Raw genomic sequence first — 23,034 nt, 5'->3', positions numbered from 1 at the left:
CTCAACATTTTTCTAAGTTCTTTGGTGTAAATTTTCAGCCTCCCCCCTTGGCTATTTATAGTAAAAAAATTTACTATTCATTTTTACTATTCATTTGTACTATTTATTTTTTATTCATTTTACTATTACAAAAATAATTTTTTTATTTGCTAATTGGTGAATTCTGATCTCAAAGCTACGTGTAACACTTATCCTTTCCAAAAATAAATTTTGTTTTTTTTTTACTATTCACTTTATATCTCTCAGGCGTGAGTGACGCCGGTGCAAGAAGCATGGTGCAGGGGGCACAGACAAGGAGCGGCTCCTGGCAGCTTCGGGTGGAAGGGGTACATGGACGAATCGAACATACACCGGAATGAGAGGGATCTGGAGACTGTATAGGTATGGGACTATACGGTTGAAGGATAGCTTAAAGGAATTGATTTGACTACTCATATCACCAAAATGCATTTACTTTTCGGTAGCCTGACTCATAAGAACTCCATGGTTAAGCGTGCTTAGCTTGGAGCAATTCTGGGATGGGTGACCTTCTGGGAAGTTTTCTCAAAAAATGTGCGAGTGAGGACAAAGCACACTGGAAAGCCTGGTGGTGATCTGTGGGGGCAATCGATGGTCCCTGTGAGTTGCCGGGGCGTTACAGATGGTATCAGAGCCTAGCCTCTCCCAGTACGGTGTGGTTCGAGGACGAACCAGATGGAAGCTGGTGGGCATGTGACACCCGGGAACTGACGAGGGCGGGGAGTGACGCCGGTGCAAGAAGCATGGTGCAGGGGGCACAGACAAGGAGCGGCTCCTGGCAGCTTCGGGTGGAAGGGGTACATGGACGAATTGAACATACACCGGAATGAGAGGGATCTGGAGACTGTATAGGTATGAGACTATACGGTTGAAGGATAGCTTAAAGGAATTGATTTGACTACTCATATCACCAAAATGCATTTGCTTTTCGGTAGCCTGACTCATAAGAACTCCATGGTTAAGCGTGCTTAGCTTGGAGCAATTCTGGGATGGGTGACCTTTTGGGAAGTTTTCTCAAAAAGTGTGCGAGTGAGGACAAAACACACTGGAAAGCCTGGTGGTGATCTGTGGGGGCAGTCGATGGTCCCTGTGAGTTGCCGGGGCGTTACAAGTAGCACAATCAAATGATGGTATTGTCATATCTCAGAGGAAGTATGCGGTACAGAAGATTAGTTGGTAAATTAAACTATAATGAACTGTAAATCTGTTGAGACACCTATGGACCCTAACATCAAACTCCTACCAAATCATGGGGAGCCTTTCTCAGATCCTGAACGGTACAGAAGATTAGTTGGTAAATTAAACTATCTTACTGTTACGCGTCCTGACATTTCCTTCGCAGTTAGTGTGGTGAGTCAATTTTTAAACTCCCCATGTGAAGACCATTGGGATGCAGTTGTTCGCATACTGAAGTATATTAAAGGATCACCTGGAAAAGGTTTGTTATATGGCCCTAACACCGATACAAAAATCGTTTGCTATTCAGATGCTGATTGGGCTGGTTCCCCTTTTGATAGGAGGTCTACTTCTGGATATTGTGTCTCTATTGGTGGCAACCTGATACCTTGGAAGAGTAAGAAGCAAAGTGTTGTGGCAAGGTCCAGCGTAGAAGCAGAATATAGAGCTATGGCATCTTCTACTTACGAGCTTGTGTGGCTTAAACAATTACTTAATGAATTGAAATTTGGAGATGTCACTCACATGACACTTATATGTGATAATCAAGCTGCTCTTCATATTAGCTCTAACCCTGTCTTCCATGAGAGAACCAAGCACATTGAAGTTGATTGTCATTTTATTAGAGAAAAAATCATATCCGGAGATATCAAGACTGAGTTCGTTAACTTAAGCAACCAGTTGGCAGACATATTCACCAAGTCCTTACGAGGACCTAGAATTGACTATCTTTGTAACAAGCTTGGAACATATGATTTATATGCTCCAGCTTGAGGGGGAGTGTTAGATGTTAAGTTGTGTGTTTCTGTTAATTGGGCTTAGCCCATTCTGTATTTAAGGTTTAACCCTTATCTTACATTATAAATAAACTACTCTATGTGTATGCTAAACACATAAGGGAGATTCCTCCTAATCTTTTTCACTATATTCAACAAAACCAACTTCAAACCCCTTTATCAATCGTTTCAAGATTGGGCTTAGGAGGCCTATGTACTGCATGACCGTTTGGTTAGCCACATACCGAACCATCAACCATCCCTCGAACCATCAAAGGAGCAACTAGCAAGAATAATGGGTCTTAAAATGGATGGGTCGGTCACGACTCAACACAAATAACCGTAATACTAATTCAAATAGACGTAACATGTGGTTATCCATGATTGAGCCGTGATTAGGCTGATGTTATTCAAAAGTCCACTCCGGAACCTATAAATATAGGTTTAAGGTAATAAGATAAGTGATTTGCATTTAATGCGCCATTAATATTTGAACTGTCAACGTTAAACTGATTTTTGCATTGGAGCGCCTTTCGTAGAAATTCTTCGAGTGGCTTGGACTAGCGGAAACACTAGAACATGGACTTCGGACAACTTTTGGATCCCGGACGAATCACCAAACTTTGGACCATTGACCTCGACCCTACACCTCGAAACATTAACTAACAAACTAACTAATTTCAACACCTAAAAGACCTTAGCCTCTAACAATAATCTTTGTCAAATTCCAATATCTAAAATAATAACTCAAATAAAAAAAAAACTAATGAAGAACAACAATAACAGTTCTTTGAGGTTTAATGGGATATAAAAGAGACAGAACAAAATATGCACTTCAAAAAAATTGGAGGATGGAAGGGGTAATTGTAAGGATGGACGAAACAAAATCCCTCTCGTGAGAAATAGTAGTTACAAAAATTTAGACTTCAAGAGAAAACATGCTTATGTCATAGTCTGATTGGACTGTAAGGGTCTATGTTAGGATAAAGGGTTAAAAATAGAACATAGGTTGTTAGGTGGTTTGGGGGTTGTTATTCTCCCTAAGGAGAAGACTATATATAGGAAGGGGGTTTCTTTTAGTGGGAAGGATTGTTTTTGTAATTGAGAGGGCTAGACAAGATCTGTGACATCCTGTGTGAAGGGAAACATTGTCCCTTGATTGTATTCAAACACCATACTTGTTTTGAAGTAATAAAGTTATTTTCTAGTGCTAAGTCTGAGACACTAGGGTTTTATGGACCAAATCAGAACTTTCTTGGCTTCTTGTCACCAAGAAACCTAACATTTGGTCTGACCTGCCAGATCAAGAAATGGTGGAAACATGGAAGGAAAATTCAATACATTGGAGAGATGGGCCATCGAACAAGGAAAAGCGATGATTGAAATGAAAGAGAATATGCAAGAATTAAGGGAAAACCTGCAAGAAATAAATGATATGATGCGAAAGTTTAAAACTCATTAGAGGGGATCCGAAGGCAGCCATAACTCTGTTAACAGAGAGAAAAAAGGACGAAGCGTAGAACCAATGGAGGAAATCCAGAAGTGTTTGATGAAAAGGGTGAAATTACCCACCTTTGAAGAAACAAACCCGATGGATGGATAACACGAGTTGAGAAGTTATTTGAAATCTAGAATATTTCGTTTAGAGAAAAGATTTGATTGACTTTCATTAGTATGGAAGGAGAGGTCGATCATTGGATTAGATTCTAGAAAAGGAAGGTCAAGAGCCCTTCTTGGGAGGAGTTAACAGAAGCGTTGATCAGGAAGTTTGGGGCAAGGAAAAGTGTTCTGTTTTTGAGAAATTGACGATATTAAGACAAAAGGGAGAAGTGGAAGAGTGTATTCAAGATTTTGAGATGTTGGTTTCTCAAACAACAAAACGGTCAAAAGAACAACTCTTATGGTATTTCTTTGCAAGGTTGCAAAATGAAGTTAGAAGCCAAATCAACCTTCATAACCCGAAAGATTTAATAAGGGTTATAGAAATAGTCAAGGACGTGGAAGAAGTAACGATAGATTCCAGGTCTGGAGGAAGAATGGCCAACCAAAACAACAAATCATTGTTGTGGTATGAATGGGGAATATGGACAATATCTAGAACAAAAATGTTCAAAGGCGCCAAGAGTGGTTAAGGGACCTTTAGAGCGTGAGTACTGTTAGGAAAAAGGGAAGAGGTACCTCTATTGGCTACAAGATGGGAGAAACACAATGAGGGAAATTAAGAGCAATGGAATACAAAATCTTGCTTACCCAAAGTACATTAGGAGAAGGGAAGAAGGAAGATGCTTCCATTACGAAGAGGCATACAACCTTGGCCATAGGTGGCCAAAGAAGAATATACGGGTGTTGATCATGGCTAAAGATGAGGAGGAAAACGAAAGGGAAGAAAAGGAGGAAATGGAGCAAAAACAAATGGAACTATCCGTGTTCTCAATAAGGGGATTAACCCAATCCATTAGAATGAAACTACAAAGGTGGGTTGATGAATCATTATTTTGTACTATTCACTTAGCTTTTCGCACCAAATCTTATTAATGAATTGTGTTTTACTCTTCATTATTGTCTCATTTTCACTATTTGGGCTTAATTTGATCAGTAATTCATATTTTTAATTAATTTGGATTACCCGAGTCTAATTATTCTCATTATTAAATACAGGAAAATTTTGGTATTAAAATTAGGACTTCAAGAGGGTTGCCACATCATTTAATTTCGTTTGTAATTTTTATTATTTCAATTTTGGACCACATTTAAGCTTTGGGCATATTTTTGGTCAAATTTAAGAGAAGCCCGTATGAAGGGCATTTTCATCCAAAGGAGTTTTTAAATACCCAAAATCAGATTTTATGTGCTCTCTTCTCCCTCATTCTCGTTCTCGAAGGCTAGGGCATTTTCAAGCCCCCTTTGGGGGTTTTAGGTTCTTTCTTTCATTTTCTTAATGTATTGAATAATTTACATTATTAATTGCAATTTCGTTTTTGCTTCTTGCTTCCAATTTCATTTCTAGTTTCATTTAAAGCTTTGCCATTTACGTTTTGGAATTGCTTTCGTTTTCTAATCACATTTCGTTTTTGTCTTTGCGTTTGTGTTGCATTTTTGAAATGAATTTCGTTTGCTGCAATGTGTTCTTTAATTTCATTTTAATGGAAGAGTAAAATTGTTTGGGTTGGTAATTGGGGATATTGCATTGTTTGCTTGAGATTTCTAGATTGTAATTGATGGTGCTATTCTTGCTTTCCATGATGTCAATTCGATTTTGTGTTCGCAATTTGTATAAGCTTAGTTTCCTAAATTGTGTTTGATCATTGCCTAGTTGGTTAGAGTCACAATTGCTTAATCAAATTGTGTTTGGTCTAGGAGTCACTTCCTAGTTTATACTACACTTTAATTGCATATTAATTTGATTCGGGTACGTCCTCGATCATGGGTGAAGGGAAAAAGATTGTTGATTTTGATTGATAGTGGTGCAAGCCACAATATTATTTCAACAAATTTGGTGACATAACTGGGCTTGGTAGTGGAGGAAACACCTCCATATGAGGTTTTCCTAGGAGATGGACATAGGAAAATCACTAATGGATGTTGTCTATAACGAAATGGGCTACCACCCAGCAGGCACATGGACCACAAAAGCCCAATTAAGGCTAGAGTAGATCCTATCAATGTAAGGCCATATCGATACCCACACATCTTGAAGACAGAAATTGAAAAACAAGTATCAGAGATGTTGAGAACGAGAATAATCAAACCCAGTAACAACCTTTATTCGAGTCTGGTTAGTCTAGTTAAGAAGAGGGATGACAATTGGAGATTTTGTATTGATTACAGGGCCTTAAATAAGGCTACAATTCCGGATAAGTTTCCCATACCAATGATAGAGGAGCTATTGTATGAAAATCAAGGGGCTAGCTTCTTTTCTAAGAAGGATTTAAGGGTTGGGTATCATCAAATACGAATGAAGGAGGAGGGCATCCAAAAAATGACTTTTCGCACACACTAAGGGCATTTTGAATTTTTGGTAATGCCCTTTGGGCTCACTAACCACCCTGTAACCTTCCAATGTGTCATGAACAAGATTTTGAAACAGTATTTAAGAAAGTGTGTATTAGTATTTTTTTATGGTATATTAATATACAACAAGTCCTGGGTGGAACATGTTGATCAACTCAAGCAAGTATTGCACACTCTATGGCAACATTAATTTTTTGCTAATAAGAAAAAGGTTTAAACCCTCAAACAATCCTCGTATTTGTTGAAAAATCAAGAGTTCTCTTGTTGAAAACGGTTTCAATTGGGTCCTAAATTTTGTAAAATCATAATAATTAAGCCTTTTTCGTTAATTGGTCAGAAACAACGTCAAAGTATGCTGATGTGGTGATGCTGATTTGGATGATTTTGTTATGTGGAAATTTTAAATTATGACTTGTAATGACAATTTTAAATTACGTCTTTTATTCTAATTAAGTAATGCAATTAAATCCCCTTAGCTTTAATTATGCCAATTAGCTTTCAAAAAATATTAATTCACCTAATAACCCTAATCAAAAACACCTTTTTCCCAAATTTGGCTTCCTCTTCTTCGTTGATAAACCCCAGCATCAGAGTTTGAACGAGAAGAAAATGTAAACCAGTGGCCATGGAAGTTGAATGAAGATGGTCGACAATGGAGTTGAATGGAGGTTTCGCGACGACGTAATTTGGGTTTTAGGGTTTCCATGGCTGCTTTCGCAGTGGTTTTGCAAATCAGTGGTAGACGTTGGCTTTTATTTGTAGATTGGGGTTCCATGGCGTGATGAAGCTCGAGGTTTTGCAGAGGAAGATGAAGGCGCGATTTAGGGTTCGCGATTTTGGGGTTTTGGTCAGTAGGTGGTTACTGTGGTTGTTATGGAGGAGACGCCAGGTTCGTTGATGGTGGTGCGTTAGTTGCACTGTTGGTGGTTCGCGTTTTGTGTTGGCATTTGGGTTTGTGCGATTTGGCTGAAGTTGAAGGTAATTTGGCTTCTTCTTATGGTGGCGCATGGGCTTTTATGGTGGTATGAAGGTTTTCACAGTGCTGGTTCGCAAAGGGAGGTTGATCATGGCTGGTGATGGCTGATGAGGTTAATGGAGGATGAGATGCTCTGTGGGTGATGAGGAATGAAGCTTCTATGGTTTTTTTGGAAACATTTTCAAAATAGGATTATGCTTCCATATCTTTCTATTTTTTTTCTTTTACTTTACTATATTTCATGTCATAATTTAATTATTTTCACGTAATAAAATGATCCACCTCAACATATTTACTATGCACCACGTCATCACATTTTAACGCCGTTTTTTACCACTTAACAAAAAGGGCTTAATTGTTACGATTTTACAAAATTTAAGACTCAATTGAGACTGTTTCCAGCAAGAGGACCCACTTGAGATTTCTCAACAAATACGAGGACCATCCGAGGGTTTAAACCTAAGAAAAAATGTGAATTTGGAAGGAGACAGTTTCAATATCGAGGACATGTTATATATAGCCAAGGACTGGAAATGGACCAGGAGAAGGTTACTATTGTGCAAGAGTGGCCTATACCAAGGACAATTAAAGTTCTAAGGGGTTTTCTAGGCCTTATAGTGTATTATAGACGGTTCATAACGGATTATGGCAAAATAGCAAGGCCATTAAGAAACCTAGTGAAAAAGGGTCAGTTTGAATGGAATCAACAAAGCATAAAAGCGATGCAAGCTCTTAAGAAGGCTATTACCACTGCACTAGTGGTGACCCTGCCAGATTTCTCCTAAACATTCCATGTGTATTGTGATGTGTCAAGGAAGGGGGTTAGGGCTCTACTGTCACAAAACAATAGGCCTATTCCTATTTCAACAAAACGTTATTTGATTGCTCTCTTTCGAAGTCCATTTTGAGAGGAGTTGATGGCTTTAGTTCTAGCCATTCTACACTAGAGGCTCTATCTACTTAGGTAGAAATTTATGGTTCACACAGTCCCAAGGAGTTTCAAGTACTTCTTGGAACAAAGGATCACCACCCAAAACCAACAAAATTGGTTGGCTAAATTGTTGGGGTGTGAATTTGAGGTAGTATACAAAAATGAGGATTCTAATAAGGTGGCAGATGCACTGTCACAAAAATTTAAAGACAAGGTCGAAGGGGAGACGGAAATGAGGGTGATTGCAAGGTCCTTCTGGCAGGATTTTCAGACATTCTTGGGGGAAGTGGAAGGGATCCAACCTCACAAAAGATCAATGAGGATTTGGAAGAATATGCAGACTCACACCCTTTGTTTACCCTGGAACATAACCGCCTCCACTACAAAAGGCGATTAATCCTATCCGCCAATTCATCCTAAATCCCGAAGTTGATAGCTAAATACCACATAACTCCAACACGGAGACATTCTTGGGTGTTTCGCACGTATAGAAAAGTTGTCCAATCCTTGTATTGGATAAAGATGAAGAAAATCGTGATGGGTTTTGTGGCAACATATATGGTGTGTCATCAACATAAATATCTAGCCTCCTTCCTTACAACCCTTATCTATTTCACAGGTATGGGATGAGATTAGCCTAGAATCTATTGTAAGCCTACCTAAATCTAATGGATATGATGCAATTTTGGTAGTGGTGGATAGGATCAACAAGTATGGCACTTTATCCCCCCATTAAACACCCTTACTCAACTAAGGCCATTGTTGATATTTTTGTAAAGGAAGTAGTAAAGCTCCCTAAAATTCCCTCATCTATAGTAAGTGATAGGGATCCTACTTTCCTAATCTTGTTTTGGAAGGAGTTATTCATACTACAAGGCACACAATTGCATATGAGCACAACTTATCACCCCGAATCAAATGGACAAACATAGGTGTTGAATAGAACCGTGGAAACTTACTTGAGATGTTTAAGTTCTGAGCAACCTAAGAATTGGAATAATTTTATACCCTGGGAAGAATACTGGTACAACACTAGTTTCCAAGGTTAAACTAAATGTACTCCTTTAAGATAGTGTATGGAAGACCCCCTCCATCCCTAGCCCATTTTTGTACCAAGGGAGACAATCATAGAGATAGTGGCAGAAGAGTTTATGAGTAGGGATCAGGCTCTCAAAAAACTACATTATCACCTATTAAGAGCTCAGGAACAAATGATAAAATTTGCCAACAAAAGACGTAAACCTTCTAAGATAAAGGTAGGGAATTAGGTTTATTTAAAGATTCGGCCTCATAGACAGGTATACATGCCAACCATATTACACATTCTCAATCAACAGGGACAAAATGTGATATGTGTTTATGTAGCTGTTGGTCAAAAAGCATCTTCTGTGGCTCAAGTGGTGACTACTTTACAAGAAAGAGGAGCAATGGAATACACTATTGTAGCAGCTGAAACAGCGGATTCTCCAGCTACATTACAATACCTCGTGCCTTATACAGGAGCAGCTCTGGCTGAATATTTTATGTACCGTGAACGTCACACTTTAATCATTTATGACGATCTCTCCAAACAAGCACAGGCTTATAGGCAAATGTCTCTTCTATTACGAAGACCACCAGGTCGCGAAGCTTATCTAGGGGATGTTTTTTATTTACATTCGCGTCTTTTGGAAAGAGCCGCTAAATTAAGTTCTCAGTTAGGCGAAGGAAGTATGACTACTTTACCAATAGTTGAAACTCAATCAGTTGTAAACTAGATATTATGGTCCCTTCAAGGTGTTTCGACAAGAGGGACCTGTTGCTTTCGGATTACAGCTGCTCGACACAACAGACATCTATCCAATCTTTCATGTGTCTCAATTAAAGATGGTTATGGGAACTCAACAAGTAGAGAAAGAGTTGCTAGAGGAATTGGAGGGCAGAACAACATTTGGTTTCCCTCACAAGGTGCTACAAAGGAGGAAAAATCAACAATAAGGAGAACTAGTACAATAAGTTCTCATTAAGTGACAAGAAGGGGGATCAGAGACAACTACTTGGAAGGATAAGGCCAGCATACAGGATCAATTCTTAGATTTTTACCTTGAGGACAAGGTTATTCAAACCGTGGCGTGTAATGATAAGAGTATGAAGGTCTATGTTAGAAGAAAGGGAGTAGGGTTGTTACCTAAGGGGAAAACTATACCGGAGGGTGTCTTTTAGAGGGAATGATTATTTTTGTAATTGAGAGAGCTAGACAGGAACTATGACATCATGTGTGAAGGGAAGCATTATCCCTTGATTGTATTCAAACACCGCAATTGTTAGTAATAAAGTTGTTTTTCCTGTGCTGAGTCTGAGTCACTGAAATTCTCTGGATCAAATGAGAACTTTAAGAACTTTCTTAGCTTCTTGTTGTCACCGAGAAACCTAACATAATCTTTTCAACTTCATTATATCTTCATAAAAATTTGGGTGAAAAGAATTAAATTTCGTTAAAACCCTTGGGTGATCGAAACATTACGAACAAATTCTATATGACTTTTATTATTAAGCAAGATTTTCGTAAACAAAAACAAAATTAAGTTAAAGAGTTAAACTAAGGATTTAGGAACAAAAATAAAACCACCCTAAAAATCCTATATCAAAATTTTTACCCGAACACTTGTTTCTGCATGATGTAAATGAAATAGAAATTTCGCAAATTTTGTTTTTTTATATACAATATACAAATGATACAGTTGCACAAAGCCATTATGCCATAATGTTACATGATGTATACAAATGATACACCAATTACTCTTTAACAGATAGCATAAGCAGACAAATTGCTAACACCATGGTTTTTCCACTTAGTTTCTTCCTTCAAAGACACAATTGCTATGCACAGCAAAACATCAGTATGGAATTACTCTTTCCGGAACATCAAGAACCTCGATAGAAATGAAGGAGGATAAACTCAAGGGCAATTACTTTGCCATGGAAAAAGAAGCACAAAAGTAGCAGCCTCTTCTGTTTTACAGTTACCAAAAGGAAGAATCATGTTGCCAAGAAAACAACTCTTCCTGATCCAACCATGTTATGGCCTTTGTATGAAATCAAAGGTGCAAAATTACCCCACCACACCAGGTCATCACCGTTCATGTTGTATGACCAGCCATCTATTTTGCAGCGTACCAGTTTTGAGCACACTTGGCATCGACGGAGAGGCCAACCTTGAGAAAATTCTTGCCATTAAAGGGTTTTTCCATGCACTCGACAACTATGGCCTTAGCAACCTCGGCTGACTCTGTTGGTCCTTCCAATATGACTTCATCATGAACCTGATTTTCCGTAGCCAAAACTCTTAGCTAACATTAAGAGTTGAAACATCATAAAGGAATGGAGTGATAAAGGGCAACACAGATATGAAAGTAATACAAAGATGATGTCATGAGAAGTTAAAGGAGAAAATGGAGCATTAAGAGATGTATTAGTTAAGCAATCTGAAGCATCCATGGTTAGGAAGTTCAATGCTCATGACGTTCAAATATTAAAGATCAGAAAATGAGGAATTGAAGAGAGTGCCAAAATGGAAAAATGTCAAAGCAACCAATGTATAAACTGGAATATTATGAAAAGTGGAAAATAGTAGAAGGCAAGGAAAATACATCAATCAAGATGCCACGATTATGCTTATTTGAAAAGAATAATTTGTATAGCTTTTCTATCAACAGCCAGTTGCTTAAGCAGACTACTTGGAGCATTTTGCTTCACCATTCAAAGATTGGAATAATGAATTTTAATGAAATTGAATAGGTAAGTATCAAAGAGTTTGGTTCGGTAATACATCCAACAGTAACACAAACAGACACTATTTCATTGATCAATAGAAATTATATTTCAGAGTTAATGTACTCTTTCACTGATACTTGTCCGTGCCCTATTCTCTCAAAAGTGAATAAATATATTATTGAAAGCAAACCTGTGTGAACATACTTAAATGAAACTTGACAAAAAGTGAGCACAAATAAAAAGCAGAAAATTCTTGACAAAAATATTAACCTGTAGAAGTAACTTCCATCCAAGCTCCTTCAACTTCTTATTTTTGGATATTTGTAACATGGCACACATAGCAACATCAGCTGCACTACCCTGTAATATTTGACAAATCAGAAGAGCCAAAAAAAGAAAGGCATGAAGGTGGAGATGGATCAAAACTCATGGATTAAAAATAATATACATCTATTTGCAATAGAAAAACACCATCAATACTCTCCTAAGCTGTTTAGAAACATGGAGGCTTACTTTTAAAGAAGCCACTCAGTGAAACTCTACACACACACTGATAGGATATAATATGATAGGTTATAATGGATAATAGGTGCAGGACAGAGGAAACAGTTAAGAATTAATTGTTAGTTGGTTGGGAGGAGCCTTTATAAGAAGGCAGGAAGGTCTTGTGTGAGGGTAGCTTTGGATATTCAGTGTATTTGACAGGAGGTTGTTCCGGTGGAGGGAGAGTGCTCTCTTGGGGAAAGATTGTAAACACTTCATTCTTTGATTACAGAAGCAATATACATACATATTCTTTCTTTTGTGTGTGAGTGGGTACTGTGAGGAGTGAAAGATTGGTTTCTTGACTAAAGAAACCTATCACACACACACACCGATGACATGTCTGGTGAGAATATTGTTTATTACATTTACTTTATACATGGAAACCTTTTCTTTAATATAATAGACAAATAGCTGACAAGAATAATGAAATCTGATAAGAAATTAAGAACAATGCAGTTAGCCTTTCATATGATTTTATTCACAGATTTATATAAATTATCATTTTAATATAAACTTTGACTTGTGATGTTTTCACAAGCCTAATGTAACGCACCATTCACTGTTGTTCTTAGAGGGAAAAAGGTTCCAGGTTCCAAGAGATATGAATGTAACTGATTATATAGTAAACCCCTCCAGTAAGAACAAGTCACCTTTTTTATATGGTAGGACTGCTATCAACTAATTGGTACAGTCTACATTTACTATATGTAACCATCAAAGTTGAGAATAGTGACATACAGAAAGGGAGTGTTGCAGACTATTTTATAAAAGTATATGAAAGATCAAGGACCTGGACTGGTGTATTGATAGCAGCTCGCTCAATATGACCTCTATGGTAGCTATGATCTGGGTCTATCTTTGGAAACCTCCGGGCTCGCCCTAGCAATGTGTGCACCCGTTGAAATTCACAGGCTTCTTTTTTACGTTTTTCTTGCCATTTCAACACTTCTTTTCTGTCATTGTACCAAAGGTCAACTGTTCTCCTAGCCTCTTTCACAGAAACCTGAGAGAAAAATATATGTAACTTTGTTTGGACAACCAAATCAATAATGAAGGGGACTTGTAAACTATTTAAGCCCTTCACAATAAGTTACAGAATTGAAGGTACCTTCCAATCCCTTGATAGCCCCATTGCAGTCTTTCCATACGCAATTGAGAAGTTAAGCATTTTGGCTTTTCTTCTTTCTGAAGCAAAGGCATCCTGAAATGAAAAAGAAACGTAATAGATAAATGATTTTTAAACCATCACGCTGGCAGACCTAAACACTATTAAACTGAAAGACACTAACACCCATGAGTACAAAATGCTTTATATTTATGAGATACAGTTCCGATATATTTCCGACAGGTACCTAATCCAAATGTTTTCTGATAAAGAACTTAAATTTATCTATTTAAGTACATACTCTAATATGTTATCCTGTATTTCTTTAAAGGTTTATTTTTCAAGTTACTTGAGGGTCACTCTTAATTGGTTCCATTCCCTAAAGATAAATTACTTAGAACATAAATGAAGACAGAAAATAGCCTTTAAATTTAGCACGTCTTAATTGTATCATGTGTTCAATGCAAACAAAGAGTACTCATAACTGACATACAATGAGCTACAATATAATGAGACATGCCAAACTAACAAAATACTTTTGGGTATCTAACATCAAGGCTACTACTGGTTATGGTCTACATTAAATAGATCAGAAGACAATATACCTTCAGGAGAGGAACTGGGGGTTTGTCTTCACCAGGCTGAGGATGCCACTCAAGAAGCACTTCCTTTCTCTCAACTGCTTCACGAATATATGGGTACATATTCATTGCAGTTCTTGAATGAAAATCTCCACCAGCTTCAAAGGCTTCCAACATGCTCTTACAACCAGCAAGATGTGCAAGAATCCTAAGTTCCAACTGCAACAGTACGCAACTCAATCAACAGAATGAAATTTCTAGTAACTAGTTCAATTAGATAAGTAAATAGCGAACCTGTCCATAATCAGCAACTATAAGAGAATTCCCTGGAGCAGCTACGAATGCTTGACGGATTTTGTACCGGTCCTTTTCCAAAGCAGGTTGGTTCTAGTTTATGAAATATATGTTAGATTAAATTGAAAGATTTAAAATCCAATGATTTATCTACAGTATACAATACATATGCTTGAATTTCAAAGTTCAACTTAAAAAATCAATTAGATTCACAATTATTGTAAGTTGTTAATGTACATGAAAACTCAATTTACTTAGTTTGATTCTTCTTTTTCAAAAGTATTGTCAGTGTATAAAACCATTTATATATCTCCACCTGACAGTTTAAACTTTTAAGATGAATCATGACATGGTATTACCTCGTACTTATCCATAACACTTATAACTCTGATACCACTCTTTAAACATAAACAAAATGATTTTATTCACCAAATAAAGAGAAATACACATCTTACTGTTCTCAAAAGGTAAAACTGTCATCTGAACAAAATCTTTACCACCAAAAAGATTTACTTTGTGAAAATATTAAAACTAACTAATGAAATTGCTCCCAAAAACTATCCCCATAACTCTCATCTTTACATCGCATCTTCCTAAGCACTCCCTACTATCATATGCTCTTGTAATAAATCTCAATCATCGCAGATAGAAACCACGACCACATAAAATAAGGATGAGTTAACACAAGCAACACATAATCCACTATCACAAATTATCCATATAACAACCACAACTTCACACACAATGTCAATCGTTGTCTCACCTCAAGATCTCTAACTCGCAAAGTCACTAGTTCCCATAGTACACCCACTACCTAACACAAAGCTGCTAGCTCACACAGAGCTATTGGATATCCTGCTTATGTGAAACTACAAACCCTTACTCTCTTAGAGTTTCAATTAATTGCTCACATAGAACTATCTACTATTTGCTCAAGCATAGCTCCCAACCACTTGCTTCGTAGAGCGAGCCAGATATCTCAACCCACACGATTACCAGTTGTACCACTCATAGAGATTATTAGCCATTTGCTCACACAAAGCTAAACTCCTCACTGCTTACACAGAGACTTACAGAGAGAGTCCACTCCCCACTACTCACTAAGAGACTTACGGGCAGAGTCCTCGAAGCCCATTTCCTACTGCTCATACAGATTATCAGTCATTCGCTCACAAAGAGCTAAACTCCTTATGAACATTCCCCACTGCTCACATATAAACTTACAAGCGAACTCCTTGAAGTCCATTCCCCACTGCTCAACGAGACCTCCTCCTCGCCCAACAAAAATGTCCCATGTGAGCTCTCTAGATTTTTCAGAAACCCTTTTCTCTCTACAAGAGTTTCACTTGTGCAATGAATAAGTCACAAATTTGCTCAGCAAGAATTACCTCTACCCAGCAAAACAAAATTTCCTACTGCTAAGATTCAAACTCAAGGCCTTTCGCTTACCAAACGAGCGCTCTAATCAATTGAGCTACCACTACATTTGTTTATTTTCCTAATTATAATATTTTTCTAGGGTCTTAGTTTAAACTTTTAAGATGAATCATGACATGGTATTAGGGCCTCATGACCAAGTGGTCTAGAATTGGAAGCCTGCCACTCCCATGCTTCTAACAAAATGTTGAGTTTCAGCATAAGTAGGCTTGTGCATTTTTCATACTTCAAGCCCAAATGGGACTTGTGTGAGAGATAACGTTTACAAGACCATTTATGTGTTTTCACTCAATGAGTTTGTTAGATATATTATCTTTATTTTATATTTATCTTTTATCTTTAGTTTGTTTGTTATTATTTCTTATTTGTATTTTAAGCTTAGTCCATATTTCTTCTATTATAAATAAAGGACTCTATGTGTATATTGAACGCAAGGGAGATTAATCTCATATATAGTTTTTAGTATATTCAACTGGGTTAAGCTTTGGAATAATTTATTCATAACAAAATACAGAAAAAACAAATTAATGTACAGTCCACAGGAAGTATAAAAGAATTTTTACTAAAATAAGAGAGTTCATGAACTAAACTTACAGCAAACAGGAAAACTTTGGCATATGTTTTTATTACTAGGCTTAAAGTAACAGTTTTTGCATATCACTAGTAATAGATAGCCGTTATTGTCAATAATGAGTTGTTCTAAAAGCTTAAACTATTAGGTGAGGATTTATATTTAACTTGGCTTGTCATATTACGTTCTTTGAGCTTGAAGCATGGAATATGTACAGCTGTACCATGTAACTGGTGCTTAAAAATAAAAATTGTTTGAAGAAGAATGGAAGCAACGATAATCAAACTAACTACTTCGTCATAAAGGTTTTATATCATATCAAGGACCAACTCTCCTAAATGCACAAGTTATTAAGTGAAGCCACATAAATGGCTTCATATCTTATAAACATAAAACGATAGAATTATACCATCGTCAATAAATAAATATATACATATATGAAGGATTGAAAACAATAGCACTTTAAAAATTAAAGTAAACCAAGAGCGAAGTCTTGAAAATTATAAGAACCTGCAGATTTGGCCTTCTTGCTGATAAGCGTCCAGTCTCTGTGTTGATATTTATGGAACAATGAATACGATCATCCTTTCCTGATATATTATGACCCTGCCATTGAGAACAGATTAAACTAACATATACACACATAACCTACAAACTTGAATGTATACACAACCTTTAATATACCAACAACACCCTCTTAGGTTAATGCAAGCATTGGATTAATCAAGTGATCTCAAATTCCATCCTCTCCTTCTTCCAGCACACAAACAAAAACTAGCTTACTACTTATATTGCACTATCAACCCTATTGATGCCAATCCCGCTGGGTAAGTAGAGTTTATAGGGTAACATGAAAATCAATAAACAAACCAGACAAGGGATATTCAAAATAAAAAATTTAAAAAGGAATATCACCTGCAGGGGAAGGATGAAGTTAGATATCAAAGAATCGATTGAACAGACTTCACATAAAGCAGCAATGGCATGACAAGCCTCTTTCCCTTCTTCCTCTGTTGGAAAACGAAAAAGAGCTGTTCCGTAGACCGATTTGTCTATTTCTTTAGGTAAATCTTCACTTTGAGAGGGATTTCCATCTTCAACATCAAGATCCACATCACAAGCCTCATTGAAGTCATATTCAGCAGAAACTTTGCCAGCCAGGACTTTTAAAGCATCACCACTAACTGAAGGCCGACCACTTGGTGTGTATATCTCAACATTCAGGTTGTATCCAATGCTAGTCAACTTAATATCACGAAATTTTGTAGGAGCTTTCTTGCCTTCTGCAATCACTTTATCAACATTGGGAATTTTGAAAATCTTCTCAGTTGGAATTACATCATTATGGTTTTTCCTGTAATGAATACTGTAGCAAGTGAAAATGAAAGCTTTACTTTATCTATATACTTCAACAACTTCATCAAAACCAGTGGAGAAAAATGTTTGTATATTGAATCATAACTTTATCCCCCTTAATGAGCTCAGCTAGAGAAAAAGAAATATCAAAGAATGCGGTAACAATCATGGATACATTGTGTTAGAAGTGGACTCTAAGTCTAACTCAACCCACAAAACCGACTTGTAAGGTGAGGTTTGCACCCACTTATAAACTATGAATTGGTCTTATCTTTAGTCGATGTGGGACTTCCAACACATTGTACTAAGGACCTTCATATATACAAAGAAAATAGATCTATAACTCTAGTGTACAGATCAAGGTCAGCCACTTTATGATTGACACTGAATAAAATATCATATTCTTCAAAAATGAAAAACCTGAAAAATTCTAAGTGCTGACATTATACAGAGCAAGATGGTATTGATAAAAATATCTTGAAACAGTAAAACTCAAACTTCAAACCTTTTTTTCCCTCTGGAATAGAGAATACAACAAAATGATAAGACAAGCACATATCCAGAACATTGACAAGTATATAGTTAAATTAGACTTTACAGTGTATATTGTTTTAAGAGAAAAAGAAATATCATACAGCCATTTATTGCCCTAACTAGAAATAAAGAAGCTAGTTAACATAATTCATAAAATATGATCAAGTTATTAAAACAAAACAAACAAGAGTCTCAGTATAATACCAAACAGGTCTTTCCCCAAAAATCAACTACCACATATATGCAGTTAGTATTAACAGGAGCCTTCATGTAGCAACCAATTTTTTTAAGAGAAAAAGCATGCTTGATAAACTATAATGATATCAACATAATGAATATCTCTAGTATTTTTACAAAGCATATTTCAGTATAGTTCAGATTGCATGATATCATTCACCAAAGAAAATATTGTATATCAATTTCAACTTCAAAACCATCAATTTTTTAAGATAGAAACATGCTCCGCGCAAGATTTAAATGATGAGCACCTGTTAATGGTGCCACCAAAGAGAAGTACTCGCAACTGTGCATCACTTCCAACATTCATATACTTGGCATCAGGACAATATCTAGATGCCCATTTTCGGAATCTATTAACAGCTGCCTCTTGCTCTGCTTTGGCCACGTCTTCTATGCCTTTAAGATATAACCGATCAACTAACATTCCCTCTGATTCCATTTTGACTAGAAGCTCACCAAATGGCTGCCAATATTCCTGATAGAAATCATACATGTTTTTGTGTAAAACAGGTAGACTATCAAGATTCCAAGGCATGTCTGAAAGATGACTTTTTAGGCTCTCATAAAGCTTTAGAGTGCTTCTAGCATCTAAGACAGAGTAACATATCCAAGGTATTCGCTCATCTCTCTGCAGCACATCAACAGGAACAATGGTAGTCATTTTACCCTCAGATCCATCTATCTTCACCTTTTTCTGGCCAAATATAGTTGTCATGGACACCTTACCAATCAAATCCTTTTCATGGTCCAGCTTAGCCCTAGCCATTACCTCTCTGTCACCTGTAAGTCCTTCAAGAGAATAACCACCAACCCAGCGCCTAGATGAATCCCACAGCCGTGCCATGTGCATTGTATCAGCATGAAATCCAGAAACCTTAAATCCATAGTTTTGTATAACATGACAGTCAAAGCTATAGTTATGCCAGACCTACAGAATGCACCAATGACTTCGTTACTTCAAAATTTATTTTGAATCCCATATCACAAACCCAGAAGTAATATGGAGCCATTTTGAATTTATGAAGCTTAAATGCACCTGTATAACCTTTTAAAAACTAATTTATACGAAATAGTCTTTTAAAGCTTTTTCTGGAAGCTACTATTTTAAATTTCAGAAAAAAGCATTTCAGCTGCATTTTTTAATACTGTAAGAATAAATGATTTTGAAAGTGAAATGCTTTCACTTTTTCTTTAAATAGAATTAATTTTGGTGTTTCACCTATCAAACTGTTCAAAACATTCCTGCATTTACACTTCAAAAGAGATTCTCCTCTACCATTCAAACAAAATCAATTATTCTAAACTTTTATAATATTATTCCCAAACACAAATCAATTTTTTTTAATATCAATTCTTCAAAAATTAATTTTTATAAAATATAGGCCAAGCAGGCCTTGAAAGGTGCAATGTCAATGATAGGATTTAAAACATAAAAAGGGTCCGCAATAAGAGAAGATTACCTTTTTGATGGATGAATCTTGAAAAAACTCAGCAAACTTATTAAAGATCTCTTTACCTCCACCGTCAAGTACATCTACCCAAATACATGACTTTCCACCTCCAAAATCAGCTTCTGGACCCGAATAAATACTGAAGCATATTATCTCCCCATGATCTACAGGTGTTTCTTGTTTGACATCTATCTTGGCCACCTTTGACGACATTAAAAGTTGGTATATTACATTTCAACATTTATGAAATATCCATGATGAGATTCATACTGATACATTAGCTAATATGCACTCAATTGAAGAAATGGCTTAAGAATACAATATATCACTTCAATGAGTATGATTTATAAAGGACAAATTCACTGAACTTGACAAGAATCCAGATATGAACACTGCTGCAATCAAGGAAAAACCATAATATATGCTAAAAAAGACAAGAGCAGTACCTCAGTATCACATGCATGAATAAGATGCCTGTAATTTACTGTAAGCATCTTAGCAACTTCCTCAGCAAGAGAAATATTATTAACAACCAATATGTCTTCATAGATACTACAAAGTCTGCCTCGAAGTTTTAATTGTTCAGAACTACGTGCCTTTTTAAAAGATGTTGCATTGGCTTCATACTTTGCAATTGTCTCCAAATTGCATTTGTCTTCAACTCTGTCAACCTTCTCCTTAAGGATCTTTGATGGAGGTACCTTTAACAGAGTGTCCACCCTTTTGGTGTCAACCAACTCTTTTGAGTTCTTTAATTTAGAATGTTTAACAGAAGGCAAGGCAGGTTCATCAAGATCCTGCTGCACATGAGTGTGCTTCACACTACTAGAAACAGCCTGTTCCTGACCAGTGGAAGTAACTGCATTCGGCGCAACCCTGTTATTCTGCAAGTGCATTTCGTTTTTACTTTTAGATAATTTATAACATTCCTCAACCCAGTATTGTTTACCAAGGGTCATGGGAGATCGAGTTAATCCCATAATATTAACCTGACTATTAGAGGGATGTAAAGGAACCAACTCTTCTTCACATCTCCTTTCCTCCAACATGCCATATGACATGTCAGAAAATTTCTTAACTGAAATATGTACAGGAGATTTATGGCTATACTCCACGTCCTTAAATTTATTCAACCCAAAAGGTGTTCTCTTTAGGCAGGAATAACCTTTTCTGAAAGACAATGCACTATGTCGAATGATATTGTTGGCAATCAGAATTGATTGGATTTTTCTTCTGCAAGTCATATCATGCACAGAAAGTTAAAAGAAAAAAATAAAAGGAACCAATCAAAGGAATATAAAGGCATATTTAGCTTTTCAGTTTAATATGAAGAAGAAACAGCATGAGAACATTCAAGAAAAAGACCCCACAGGTGTGAGCTAAAACAATACATATTTTGACTTCTGAAATGTCACAATTAATATTAGAAAATTTCCATTTTCATGTATATCATATGTGGCAACGTACTCCACATTTGCATATAGTTAATCCCAGGATCATATGCCGTTGCCAGCTTTTATGTGAGATTGTAACAAACCAGGAAGGTTCAAAAACCTTTCCATTATGGAAGTCAACAACTAACACAAACAATATCATATGCAGTTGCCAGCTTTTATGTGAGATTGTGTATCAAACAAGGAAGGTACAAGAATCTTTCCACTATAGAAGTCAACAACTAACACAAACAATTTTAGCTTAGTCTTTGTTTGATCCGTAATGCAAGACATATAATTCCAAATAAAAAAGTGTAGAGAAGAGAAAACAATTTGAAGTCCATAGAACCTTGATATCAGTTACCCTTCACAATTTAGAGATTACCATTCACTTTTTAGTAACTTGCCGTTCAAGGATGGATTCTTCATTTTAATTTTAACTTTTTAGTCACTGGTTGAAAGCTTAGCAACTAAAACATTTGAAAACTAATATCAAGACACAAGCAACCGTGAGTGAAATTTATATGGTGACCCCCCTTTTTCTGGTGTGCAGTGCAAAATCTGCATAACCCTGACGAGTTGCCAATTTTACGTTTAATTTTGTTCAAATCTGTATATCATTTAAAGTGGAAACCATGTTCAAGCACTGGCAATACCAGAACTATCCATAAACTGAACATTCACCTTAATAGAAAACCTCCTAACAGATCATGACCAAAATGCTTCAGAGGCCATCTTCTGAACACACACAGACACTCAAATACACTCCACAAAACCCTTTCTCAATCAAATCAAACTTCTCCTACACCTTTAATCAATACCTCCCCCACCCCGCTTATCACTTCAGAAACACCCGTAGAAACTAGAGACTCCACAAAACGCCATAAACAATGAACAAAACCATACTAAACAATTCAAACTTAATCCCCTGAAATGCAATATTCCCTATATCAAATGTTCAAACACAAAGAAAAACAAACCATGAAAACACAATAGAGTTCAGCTGAACAGTACTCCAGTACTCCATAATAGAAAAGCAAATTCTCCAAAACCATCTAACAAAGCAACCAAAAAAAGAAAAAACACTGCTCACATACCAACAACAAACAACATAACACCACCACAAAGACAAAAGTGACACCCAATGGAGAAAAAGTTAAAAACTTTGAAGGAAAAGCAACCTGGGGTGTGGTGATTGAGAGGGAGCCAAGAGGGACAGTGAAGAGAGAGCAGCACGGAAGTGGCGGGAACAAGAGGGGCAATATAAAGGGGTGGTCTGAGAAGAGAACCCCATGGTGGCAATCACACCCACAAGCCTCCCCAGCTTTGAGCCTTTTTGTTGGGGCAGTGGCAAAATGGTAAATAAGAGTCTCAGGGCCTTATTTGAGTTGGAAGAACACAAGTGAGTCTGTGAATGAACAAGAGTTTATATGGGAAAAGAGGGCGAAAAGGGTGCAAGTGAGTGAGAAAGAGAAAGAGAAAGAGAGAGCCCATAAACCCTGAAGCTTTGAAAATTCATGCAAGTGCAGAACAGAGAATGATGGAAAAAAAAAAAAAAAAAAGGGAAATATCGTTGGAAAGGGGTCTTTTATGTTGTTTTTTTTTAATTGGGGAATTATGCAGAAACTACGTTCGGTTCGGGTTAGGTTACTAAAGTGCCTGCTGCTGACTACTAAATATTTTGTCTCGTTCCTAAGATTTATTTATTTGTAGGAATCAACAATATCTCATAATGAAAAATTAGGAACTAAAAATCATTTAAGGAATTAATTTTAAACTTATTTCGTAGGTATTTATATATATAATCTAAAGTAATATTCTTCCTTTTTATTAAATATACATATA

The 23,034-nt window shown here is 36.6% G+C and overlaps 1 protein-coding gene across 4 annotated transcripts; it reads right to left on the bottom strand.

Moving 5' to 3' along the window:
• Window positions 1–10,535: 10,535 nt before the first annotated feature.
• LOC108343038 (DNA polymerase I A, chloroplastic/mitochondrial) lies at window positions 10,536–22,755 on the bottom strand. Of its 4 annotated transcripts, XM_052878692.1 has the most exons (13): window positions 22,371–22,755; window positions 20,746–20,989; window positions 20,203–20,640; window positions 19,766–19,957; window positions 18,554–19,233; window positions 17,091–17,541; window positions 16,686–16,781; window positions 14,168–14,260; window positions 13,898–14,092; window positions 13,296–13,388; window positions 12,978–13,190; window positions 11,912–12,001; window positions 10,536–11,190 (listed from the first exon to the last, which is right to left on the bottom strand). In XM_052878692.1, the coding sequence occupies exons 1-13, from the start codon at window positions 22,481–22,483 to the stop codon at window positions 11,029–11,031; spliced, it is 3,060 nt and encodes a 1,019-aa protein (XP_052734652.1). In that variant the 5' UTR covers window positions 22,484–22,755; the 3' UTR covers window positions 10,536–11,028. The 4 variants fall into 4 exon arrangements, with proteins under 4 accessions (XP_052734652.1, XP_017436550.2, XP_052734653.1 ...); XM_017581061.2 differs by having other exon boundaries at window positions 20,203–20,989; XM_052878693.1 differs by having other exon boundaries at window positions 20,353–20,989.
• Between the last annotated feature and the right edge of the window lie 279 nt (window positions 22,756–23,034).

This window comes from Vigna angularis, chromosome 6, assembly GCF_016808095.1.
Source record: "Vigna angularis cultivar LongXiaoDou No.4 chromosome 6, ASM1680809v1, whole genome shotgun sequence".
Taxonomy (NCBI): Eukaryota; Viridiplantae; Streptophyta; class Magnoliopsida; order Fabales; family Fabaceae; genus Vigna; species Vigna angularis.
This window is presented reverse-complemented; position numbering and strand designations above follow the sequence as displayed.